This window comes from Cryptomeria japonica, chromosome 10, assembly GCF_030272615.1.
Source record: "Cryptomeria japonica chromosome 10, Sugi_1.0, whole genome shotgun sequence".
In the NCBI taxonomy this organism is placed as follows: Eukaryota; Viridiplantae; Streptophyta; class Pinopsida; order Cupressales; family Cupressaceae; genus Cryptomeria; species Cryptomeria japonica.
The window spans coordinates 341,090,974-341,103,644 of NC_081414.1; the positions used below are offsets into that span (position 1 = coordinate 341,090,974).

Sequence of the window (12,671 nt, forward strand, 5' to 3'; positions counted from 1 at the left end):
GTGATATCACATAGGCATGAGCTATAATATTATACACTTAGTAGGAGCTCGATTTTCTCCTCCAAAAGTATCTCATATGTATGCTATATCTTTGATTGACAAGGCCTAGTTTATTATCAAGCTCGATGATGTCATCAAAAATCCAAAAGCTACAAAATTCTAAATGCATATATGAAAAACTAAAGAATTCATTTTTCCCAAACAAAAGAATTGAATTACATCTATATGACATGAAAACCTATCCATAACGTGTACTATTGAAACTTTGTTGCATGAATGAAATGCCATCTTTTATATTTGTGTTATGTTCATCTTGTAAGGTTGGTCAAAATTAGGGCTTTACCACCTAGAGGATTGATAAGGCCACTAAGATCCAAACTTACATTAAGGAGGAAAGATGATTCCGTTTAATTAAATATAACGTTTTGAATTCTAGGGGAAGCGTACTAGTAGTCATTATAGCTAACTTTGCGCACCCATAGATTCTAAATAGTATATTAGATTTTGATGTTTTTGTTGTTGTTGTTTTCATATGTTACTTAACTACTTATAACTATTGTTTTGGCTTTTGGGTAGTAACGATGCACATTGTGGGATCCGTTATGTGCTATTTAATCAGGAATATGCTTTTAATTTGATCATTTGACCTTTCTAATCTCAGTTGCCCAACCCACCTACCTCAATTGTAGGGGAGATAATAAAGCTTCAAAAAGTTGCTTCGTAAGGGTGACAACTATCTCCTCTCACCCACCCCCTGTCCAACCTATTCTCAACCAATAGCTTCATTGGCCAATAACGAGTTTCTCTATAGGAGAATTGGATAGATGAATCGGGTCTGCTTTTGCAATGAATCCATTTGTTCTAGTTGGATATAAGAAAAAGCATAAGAGGGTTCTAGCCCTCTTCTTTTATAGTTGGTGCAAAGAAATCCTTTGGGAAAGCATTGACTTTGTCTCTCCTCTCTGCACAGTCAACTAATATTGTGGATTTGATTGATTAGTCCAATCTTTTTGTCAACCTTCATTATCTCAGGTTTCATCCACACATTTCAAAGTGCCTCTTGATACTTTCTTAAAGATGCCCTAATAATCATGCACTTAAAATTGCCAATGCTTATGCACAAATGCACCAACATTAGTGTTGTATGGGTAACAATAAAGGTGCACAAATGAGCTAATTATGGTAAAAAAATGTTAAAAAATGAGCAACTATTGGTACATGTGAAATTTATTAATGGGCTTTTAGACTTTGTTTTTTTTTTTTTTGTTTTTTTAAAGTTAGTAATTGGGAGGTTGGGTGTGCAAGGAGTGAATGATTATTGGAACATGGACAGTAACCGGTGCTCTTCCCCTATTAATCTTATAAAAAAATATGCAAATGGAAAGTGTAGAACAATGGACATAGAGGAAAAAAACAAGCAACAAAACAACAAAATTATGTTATAAAATTCAAGATAGCTTAAAAGCATTGAAAAAATCTTATATAAGGGCTTAAATCAAATGGAAAGAAAAGATATTCATTGATCAGATAAAAACTAACTTTCATAGTCTCACATATTAAATATCAAGATGGATGACATTGAAAACGGAAAGAAAGTATGTACCTTTTATATCAAAACAATTGCAATATGAATTTTTGTAAAGTTTTCAAGCTATGTAATGTTTTTTATATATTATGTCTTCTGTTGGCCTATGTAATCTGATGTCTTTCTCTCTTAGTTGCTCGCTATTATTATTGCTGCCTATTGGCATAGTGTATTCAGTCTATGTTGTGAAGTATTCTCCTTCAACTACTTCTGGTAGGTATTATTATTTGTAATCTTGCTTCAATTCAATATTAAAAAAAAATGAGATTACACATGCAGTTGCGTTAAGTGCCAATTTAGACCAGTTGGGGTTGATTCACTGCTTGCTTAAGAAGGGAATTTATTCCTCCAACACTGAATTGATGGGGTCTCGATTTAAACGTTGGCTTAGTTTTCAAATATATATTTCAGTCTTCGATGAGATTTTCTAATTTGACAAGCAAATGGAATGATTAAAAGTTGGTGATTGAAATGAGATGATTTGACATTTAATTTTATATATATATGGAGAAGCATTAAAAATAATCTCCATAATAAAACTATTAAAAAACTAAACACCACTGATCTCATGAATCTTTGAATGAGCAGTTCGAATGGAGGGTCCCATAAACCATGTTATTCCTTCTGGCTGTCCCCGTGATGATCTTTTGGGAAGGTTCCTGGAAATCGAGTGCGCAAAGAAACAAGGTAGGATTCCTCGCTTTTCCTGGTGCCGTATTAGTGCGGACACATGTGAAGGCCAAAGATGTAAGTCAAGTGGAAGTTTCCATCCACGAAAATATGCCGACCACACTAGCTTGCTTTGACCTGCGTTTTAAATTTATAATCTAGATTAACGTATAAAGGAATATTTTAAATATATTTTAAATTTAAATTGAAAAGTGAAAGGGAAATGACAGAGCTATCTAGTGTATTGGATATTTGGTGTAATTTCGTTTTTTGTTTTAGATTAAGAGAATGAACTTTTTTCATAACATACATATATGACTATTAAAAGATACGATATTATATAATAACAAATATTATAAAATGTTATTATTTTAACTATTTCAAGTTTATAAATGGAAGTTAATATATTAAATTTTATAAAATTAATAATAGAATGATTATATGAATGCATTTACTATTTTTATTCACAATTTTATTTTAATTTTCTATAAAATAAATTATTCAACATTTTTTAGTTGGTAGGTTATATGTTGTAATAGTTTTCATCTTGAAAGTTATCTTGTGTTGTAAAATAATTGTTGATATTTTGGATTGTGTTAGTTTTTTTAAAATAAGTTTTTGGTAAGACTAGGTTAGTGTGATTTGTGCCTTGGTTGCAATATGTATGCAACACGATTTTTTAATTAAATCTTGAACAACTTTTCATTATGCTAGTCTAATTTCACATTTCCTAATAGGTTAAAAGCATATGAATTGATAGAAAATGGATATATTATTCATACATGCATAAAACTTTCAATACACTGATTAAAGCTTGCCTTATCCTTTCATATCGATCATTAGTTTCAATATTATTATTAAATTTAACCCTTTTCCACTATCACAACTCTTGCCAACTTTGGATGGCTATTAAATGCACCCTCACAAAATCATACCTTATAATATTTGATATTTGTGAAATTTTGATAGATTTTCTTCACCATCATTCTATAAGTTTCATATCATTTTTTTGTTATCTTTGATGTTTTTTATTAGTGTCTCTAGCAATAATATTAAGGCACAAATATATGCCAATATTGCTTCTCAGTTAGACCTTAGAATTATTGAAGATCTTTTGTTTCTTGTGTCCATAAAAAAGCCTCTTGAGCTAGTTCAAATTGCAATTCAACCAATTTTTTTAAGGTTGCGTTTATTTTATATTTTTCTAATATTTATAAAACTTATGCAATATTAATAAAGGTAATATATAATAGTCTAATTAATTAATTAAAATTAATAATTTATTGTTAAAAATTAATTAATATTCATAAATATCCTTTTATTATTAAAAGTTTGGCAATCAACTTGAACATGGCATAATCTATTTAAGTGTGCAAATTTCACACTAGTGGTTGCAAGAATAATTATGTCATTCCTTTGGATTATGTACAATCCTTTTTGTTGTGCATAATAATTATATTTACATGTTGCCACCTAATAACATTTTTGTGATTTATACATTTACTTTTATGTATTGTCTTTATTGCTTGAAAGTTGAATATGGAATAAAATTAATCCATCACACAAATAGAAAAATTATGATAACAAGAACAATGATAATATAATGATATACCATGCAAAGGTGGATGCACCAAAAAAAATGGTTTAAATATTTATATTCTAGAGCAAATAATGAATTTATTTGTGAGTTGGACTTGGTGAGTAATTTTATCCACTTAACTCAAACCATTTAAGTGTCAAGATGAAGGGTATATCTAATTATTTAAAAATATTAGAAATATAGAAGACATGAGTTTTTCATAGTTCATGTAAATGACTACTAGCTCTCAAACTTAACTATGTTGATATTTTTTTATATTAAAGAAAAAAATACAATTGAATGCAAATATTGAAACCTATTGCAAGAATGTGATATTACATAGGCATGCTATACTATTATACACTTAGTAGGAGCTCAATTTTCTCCTCCAAAAGTGTCTCATATGTATGCTATATCTTTGATTGACAAGGCCTAGTTTATTATCAAGCTTCATGATGTCATAAAAAATCCAAAAGCTACAAAATTCTAAATGCATATATGAAAAACTCAAGAATTCATTTTTCCCAAACAAAAGAATTGAATTGTCTATATGACATGAAAAATCCTCCATAATGAGTACTATTGAAACTTTGTTGCATGAATGAAATACCATCTTTTATATTTGTTTTATGTTCATCTTGTAAGGTTGGTCAAAATTAGGGCTTTACCACCTAGAGGATTGATAAGACCACTAAGATCCAAACTTACATTAAGGAGGAAAGATGAATCCGATTGATCCAACCCTCAAGTGATTGAATATAGATTAGATTGGTGTTCCTCCTTGTTTGAGTCAAAATTGAATTTAAAATTGTATAAGTTCTAGGACAAACAATAAGAAATTGGACCAAAAGAACAATAATAGAATGTTTCAGATTTCACACAGAGTTGTAGATAAAGATCTAAGAAGGGAAAATAGATTATAACCCATAGTTGAAAATTTGGGGTTTCTAGGACCAGGAGGGTGGGACGGACTTGGTCTTGCAGATTCTAGGGCAGGCAAGTGCAATGTTTTTAAGATTAGGAGAACACACAAAATCCACTACTAGAAGATCAAGTTGATTTTTGGGGACTAGGATAGTGGAAGCTACCTGGTCCTCATCTTTTTGTTCCTATAAAATTTGAACTTGTTTGTCATTGTGTACTCTATTAGAATCTCCAATCGTAGTACCTGAATCAATTTCTTGCACACAAAAAGAGAGAAGAAAGGATTGTAGATAGGGGTTTGCCTTGGGTCAAACCTCGGTTTAGGAATTAACATTGAATTGAAATAATAATTGAAACATGAAATTATGAAGTAAATGCTAAATGATATACATCATCTCTATGATGCTTGGTTGAAGGTTGATGATAAAATGCTCTTTCGATGTGACCACTAATGTTGAATGCAATAAAATGACAAACACATGAACATGAATGACCTAATCAAACATACATGCTTGCATGAAGATTGATGTGACTTACTCCATGATGCTTGAAGAATATGGTGGGATGAAATGTTGCCCTGAATCCTTGAGAATGCTTGATGATAACTTCTTGATCTATGCATGAATGATGGATGAATACATCTCTATGTGAAAATGAATTGATAGGAAGTATTTATATAGGGCTATCTAGGTAAATTATCAATTAGACCAACCTGCAATGGTCAAATTGATCCACAGGGAGAAAAATCCATCATGGAGGGAAACTGCCCACTCTTATTTGAAATAGGTCATGTTTAAGGAGGACCAGGGCGGTGAGGGTTCCTTGGTCCAAACAGGGGTGCCCCAATGCCCTTGTCATCCCATATGTAATAGGATAAATAAACAAGAAAACAAGAGGGCATAGTCCCCAGATGGGGTCCACTCAATTGTGCAGTTGAGTGACATCAAATTTGGAGTAAAAAGGGCCAAAACGGGCCTAGGGGAGAATGAAGACAAAATACGCTAAATTAGGAGCACAAATATGAGGTGTGAATCATACAAGGTTACAATTTATGATTCTACACATCCTATATAGAATATTCACACCTCTTTGAAAATTAGCTAAATGCATGGTAACATGTAGCTAATGCCATGATGAACCTACTCTCAAAATCTAAATTTAATACTAAATTTTAAAAATTTGTTCAAACATATTAAATAAACCTTACATAACCAAATAAAAAATCAAGGACATTTCATATCAATAAATTGAGAAATTATGTTGAAATACAAGAATTAATCAATATCACTTCACATAAATCTCTCCATGGTCCTTGAGTTGATAACTAGAGATGAATGAAATATGATTGAGGGTCTTCTTTCATGCTTTATTGGATATTGCAATTATACCTTGCGATAACAAGTTACTATCAAGCCCACCACGGCCAAAATGAATGAAGAGAGGAAAAAGTGTGTCATTGCTTGCTTCGCATTGGAGCAATGAATAATATTGAAGGAGATGTAAATAGCTTATAGAAGTTTTTTTTACTGTAATGGCCAATGGTATTGGTGCCACTCAAAACTTGAATAACTTGGAGTTGGAGATCATAAGAAAATCCACTGATTGTGATACGCTAGATTAAACTGGAGTTGTTAATCTATGATTGGCACATATCACTAACATACTCTAGGATGCCCAATGGTTCTCTCAAACCCTCCAAATTATCACCACCATTCTGGCGTGACAAGGTTGAATTTAGTACAAGTAAAAGTTTAGAAGGGTAATGATGTTGGCAGGAACAAAATAGCCAGATACACTTTCGGGAATCATGACGCATCTCACTAGACATCACTTAGGCTGAAAGCACAAGAATTAGAACATAAAATATAGGCTAGAGGCTACATATGGGTAACGTCTCATCTTGGAGCTATAAAAATATTGTGAGATACATTCACCAATAGTAAAGTAGATATAGGGAGATAGGTTGAAAGTATGAGAAAAGGTAGAGTATATAAAGGAATGATTGTAATATGAATTTATAAGGAGATACAGGGTTTATATGATGTATTATATGAGTGTAATTAATATAATTAATTTTGGGTCTCAAGTCTATATGTTGTGTATGTGTTTTGTATTTTGTTAATTAAGTAATATATTGTTTAGATTTGATTCAATGTCTTTCTTAATAGGACTAAATTTAGGGTATAAGATTACAAGAATAGAAACTCATTGGAGCTCATAACTCTGATCTATGTCCTCAAATTTCTTGTTAACAAATGGGTTGTCTAGATAGGGTATAGGGACACGCTACATTAAGAGTGTACAAACATTCTTTGGTTTAGGGAATGTTATAAAGAATGGTAATAACAATAAAAAAATAGATATATTTAGCTTCTCTTGTCTAAAAATATTTTGTGTCCACTTCTAAAAAAATTTAAAAAGGGATAATATTGTATGGGAACAAAGGGAAGGAAAATGGACATGGAGTACAAAAAAGAAAATGTTGTTACATTTCTTTGATTCACATTTTTGTGTTCTTAGGTCAATGTACTAATTTAGCAAACGTGAATTGTGAATTCTTCATGATGGCCATGTAATTTTCATGATAAGGCTATACTATTGGGGCAATCATCTAGTTGTTGTGGCAAATGATTATACTATTGTACTAATTGTGCAACCACTACTTATGGAGGATCAATGTTTTATATATTGTTAAAATATGAATTTTGAAGAGGTAGAATGACTACCAAAAGATACAAAAAACAAAGCAAACCAAGACACATGTTAACAAGGCAAACATGAATAAGCAGATTGTGTGGCCATTGTAAAATTTATCCATCATTTTTATGCCATAATATTTTTTCATGTGTTATAAATTATAGTGGACTCTAAAATTTGAGCCATCTAATATTGCATAAAAATGAGTACCTATAAGAAAGGAACTCTTTGTATTTAAGGATTTTGTATTGTACTAAAGGGAATGAAGAAAGTAAGGTGCATATAGGCACAAAACTATGAAATTAGAATTCAAAATTAAATAACTGTAAATTTGATTCCACTTAAAATGAATAAATCTTATGATTTTAAGTCCACACCACAGTACCAAACTGAAGTATTCATTAACAAACTTATTTTAAAGACCAAACATAAATCTTTGATAACGAACTCATCTTTTAAAGACTTTACACTCATTTTATATAACACTTTTACACAATTCTTAGATTGCTCAAAATACTACGATACAATTTTAAGAGTACATAAATGCCTTGAAAAACATATATACTCCAATGTTTCATTGGCGCGTTCTACTTTTCTATTTACACCGCTGACGTCAGGATACTCTTGGGTCAAAATTGGATGTCGAGAACTTACCACTTCCAAGTCCGTTAATGTGAGAAGTAAATCATTTCGTTGTCACCCTCGGAGTGTGTACTTGAAACCCTTTGCAGATATGGAAATTCTATTTTATCCCTTCTCTCCTTACAATTTTCCCCACCGCATTTCTCCAACATTTCCACCACTACTCTCATACAAGGCCGCTGCTTTGGTTCTCTGTTCGTGCAAACCAAACCCACACGTAAGAGGCGTAGCATTTGTTCTATGCAATTATCTTCGATTATTCGCTCATCCAGCACTTCACTCTCTCCGCCCATCCAGATTGTGTTGCGTATCCACCCCACGATGTCCACGGCCTCTCCATAGTCTGCCTCACCCGTCGCTTTCCTCCCGCTCACCAGCTCTAAAATCACCACTCCGAAGCTGTACACGTCACTTTTCTCATCCACCCTTAACCTCTCAACATATTCTACTCGCAGAGAAAAAATAAAATAAAATTAAAAAATGAGATAATCTATCCAGGAAAAAGCTAAAATATTAGAATTTGAAGAAGAGAAGAGAAAATATTCGTACCAGGGGCTATATATCCGTGCGACCCGACATAGCCAGACACCGTATACTCATCGCCCAACCTCTCAAGCACTCTGCATACGCCAAAATCTGCAATTTTAGCTCCAAAATCTCCGTCCAGCAAGATGTTGCTGGATTTCACATCCCTGTGCAATATTGGAGGGAGGCAATCATGATGCATATAACTCAGCCCGCGAGCCGCGTCAAGAGCGATCTGATAACGTATCGGCCATTGCAGCGGCGTTTCTGGGCCACCGTGCAGACGGTCGAACAAGCTGCCGTTGGGCATGAACTCGTATACCAACAGCTTAGAATTGGACTCTTCACTTGAAATGCAGCAGAGAAGCTTTAAAATGTTGTTGTGCCGGATAAGCCCCAATGTATCAACCTCCACTTCCCCTCTTTTATTATCTTCTTGCTCGCCTTTTCTCTTAAAGCTTCCCAATCTGCTCACGTTCCTGATCTTCTTAACGGCTACAGGTTGCCCGTTGTTGAGAATGACCTTGTAAACTTTTCCAGCACCCCCGGATCCAATCACGTTGGCCGCTTTCAAATTGTTGAGGATGTATATCTCGTCCACATCTGTCGAGTGGAATGAAGTTAATATCCACGATTCCGTTCTGCTTGGCTTCCTGAGACGCGAACAACGTACATAAATGAAGCCCAACGCCACGGCAACTATAAGTAAAAGCATTACCAGAAAGAGGGACAAAATCTTAGGTGACAACTTATGAGGAGAGGAACACGGTCGTAGCATCAAATTCTGGCCTCCGCATAGCCTCGGATTTCCCAGAAACTCCTCCTTGAAAGTCATACTGTCTAGAGCATCCGGAATGCGTCCAGATAACTGATTGTTGGAGACATTAAAAACAGACAGCTTCAGGTTTCCTAAGGCGGGAGGAATTCCGCCAGAAAGCATATTGTTTGACAGATCAAGATTGTTCATGATGTCGTTCAGAGCTGCAGGAATTTCGCCTGTAAGTCCATTGTGAGCCAAATTGAGCCAACTGAGTTTCTTTAGCAATGTTAGATTTTTGGGAATTTCCCCTGAGAGAAAATTATGGTCCAGCTGGAGGGTACTGAGCAAACTCAAGCGCCCGAGCTCATGGGGAATGGGGCCTAACAAACAGTTGTTGCTGGCTTTGAGCACTTGAAGATTTGTCAGCTGTCCAACTTGTGCAGGGATGCTTCCTTCGAACCGATTATTGCTTATCTCCAACCGACTCAGATTCTTCGCTTCGCCGATTGCAGCTGAAATCTGACCTTCAAACTTATTGTTGGTGAGAAATAATTCCTTGAGATTGGAAGCACCCCATAGTCCAGGAGGAATCTCGCCACTCAGCTGGTTGTTGTCGATGTACAGATACTCTAGAGAATTGCAGTCTTCAAAGGACGAAGGCAGAGTACCATTGAATTTGTTTGAAGTGACAAGAAAGCTGTAGAGCTCTCCCCCTCGACACAGATTCTTTGGCAGAGGGCCTTCCAATTCGTTTCCCACCAGATCAACAAGAATGAGATTGGAGAATGTACCCAAACTCTGCGGCAACCATCCACTGAGCTTGTTGCCGAACAGCTTCAAATAACTCAAGTAGCGCAGCTTGCCGAGCTCAGTAGGTATCTCCCCGGTCAGCCGATTGTTATACAAATGGAGAGAATTCAAATATGTGAGATTGGAGACTCCCTCGGGAATTGCGCCGTGAAGTTGATTGTCGCCAAAATCCAAACTGTACATGCTCCTCAGTTGGCCAATGTTGGCAGGAATATGGCCAGACAAATTGTTGCCATAGAGGAACAAGTGTGTCAAATTTGAGAGAGCCATTAAACTGGTAGGGATCTCACCCGAGAGATTATTCAGCGACAAGTCCAACTCCTCCAGCTGGGTTAAATTGCCCAAGAAAGTTGGGATTCCACCCAGAAGACTACAGTTCTGTAGCCACAACTGCTGCAGTTGCTTTAAATTGCCGAGCTCGCTGGATATCACACCAGGATGCAGAGGATTGTTGTCAAACGTGAGGTTCTTCAGAGACTTCAAATTCCCGACAAACTTAGGGAATTCTCCATTCAAACTATTTTCGCTGAAGAAGAGAGCCTCGAGCTTTCGCAGCATTCCAAAGGCTGGAGGAATGGAGCCACTGAAACTATTTCCTGCCAAATTCAACTCTTTCAAGTCACTCAATTCAGAGATACGAGTGGGCAGAGTACCAGAAAAGTGGTTGCTGGATAAATCGAGCTTGTGCAAACGCTTGCAATACAAAAGGCCGCGTGGGAAGGGACCGCGGAAAGCATTGCCTGGGAGGGTCAACACCGTGAGATTAGGAAGGCCACATATGGCGGAGGTCAAGTTGCCAGAAATGGAGGCTTCCGTGAGATCAACAGTGGTAACGGTGTTGAAAGTATTACAGGAGATTCCTTGCCAAGCACATGGATTTTGGTGAGACTCATTCCAGTCCCTCAAAGCATTTCGGGTGTCCTCCCAATCTCCCATTTTTATTTTGAGCAGAATTATACCATCATGCGAGAGGGAAGTGCAGCGAAGAAGCAAAAGTGAAAATGCATAAATGCAGCAAAAGAAAGTGAGAGTGTGGATGGGTATTATTGCTGCCATAGTATCTATGTTTTAGCAAAAGAAAAAGCTCTCCCTGGATAAATGTCGGGAAAACTCTCAGATATAAGGCTCGTTGATGGACTGTTTTTCTCCGCAACTTCCAATGGAGGGCAGAAAAAGAAGATAGTGCGAAAAAGAAGGAAACGAAAAAGTGTGAATAGGTAAAGAAAGCCTAATGACAAATTTGGGAAAAACATACACCAAATGAAAAAGTGTGATTACGTTAAGAAAGCCTAGTAAGAAATTATGTGGGGTTTTAGCCTTGCTTTGAGGAAAAAAAACAACACGAATTACTTGATATAGTTTGTCACTTCTTATTGCTAAGCTTTTAGAGTTCATCTGCAGCTGTGTACAAAGTGTCAATGTGTATGGAATTTTTTTTAATGTGGAATTTTTACAATGATTTCATATCTAATTCATCTATAATTAGAATTATTTGACACATAAAGATTACATTTTTAAATATTCAAAAGTTTATTCAATTAAATATTCATAACAAGATTTATATTATAATAACATATAAAAATATATATACAAAAAATTACAAACAAAATCTTGATCATTAAAAAAAAAGAAAGCTTATCATATTGAACAATAAAAGATAAAAACAAAAAAGTATTAGTTTAATTTTAAAACAATGATGTGTAAGAAGAAATTATGTAGAAAAAACAACATTATGTTATAAAATTCAACTCCATTTATAAAGTTGAAATCAAATAAAGAGAATCATCATTGATTTATTAAGAAGTATTTCGGTAGGCACATATGTGAAAGACAAATGGATGACAATAAAAAAAGGGTGAAAATAAAATGTTTGTACTTTTTACATCTAAATGCTATAAACAAAGAAACATTTCATCTTTGAATGCATGATATATCATTATTTTAATATAATTCATTCCATAATATTGACTTGTGGTGGGTCCGTGATTATCTTTTAGGAAGGTTCACGGAAATCGAGTGGGATGCGCATGGTAAGAAGAGAAGTATAGTGCGAAAAGAAAGATGTGACTAAGCAGCCACTAGAATGAGAGGCGTGTCAGACCCGCTACAAGTCTCTCTGCTAAGACTAGTCTGTCCACTACAAATTGTTCAAACGAGTCCACATCGCTATCACATATTTTACAAATGGATGAAAATGCTTCTAGAAGGATATTTATATACAAACATATTTTATATATAGTAAAATTTAATGTATGTAAGATATTAAAAATAATATAATATTATTAATCTTTAATGAATATATTAAACTATATTAAATATTTTGTATTGGATTATATTAATATTAATTATAATATAAAATATAATTTTATATTATATTTAATTTAATATAATATTAAATTTATAATATTTAATAATATTATTAAATGAAATTAAGTAATAAATTAATATTTATTTAAATATTGTTATGATATTTATTTTGT

The 12,671-nt window shown here is 34.2% G+C and overlaps 1 protein-coding gene across 1 annotated transcript; it reads right to left on the reverse strand.

Annotated features, from left to right (window-relative positions):
* Positions 1-7,884: 7,884 nt before the first annotated feature.
* Positions 7,885-11,584, reverse strand: LOC131077216 (receptor-like protein kinase HSL1). Its single transcript, XM_058014659.2, has 2 exons — positions 8,646-11,584; positions 7,885-8,541 (listed from the first exon to the last, which is right to left on the reverse strand). The coding sequence occupies exons 1-2, from the start codon at positions 11,245-11,247 to the stop codon at positions 8,123-8,125; spliced, it is 3,021 nt and encodes a 1,006-aa protein (XP_057870642.2). The 5' UTR covers positions 11,248-11,584; the 3' UTR covers positions 7,885-8,122.
* Between the last annotated feature and the right edge of the window lie 1,087 nt (positions 11,585-12,671).

Bases quoted from the DNA above. Each gene is read 5' to 3' on its own strand.
- LOC131077216 (XM_058014659.2), bottom strand. From the start codon at position 11,247: ATGGCAGCAATAATACCCATCCACACTCTCACTTTCTTTTGCTGCATT. The intron at 8,542-8,645 runs GTACGAATATTT...CTCTGCGAGTAG, and splicing joins GCACGGATATATAGCCCCTG to AATATGTTGAGAGGTTAAGG.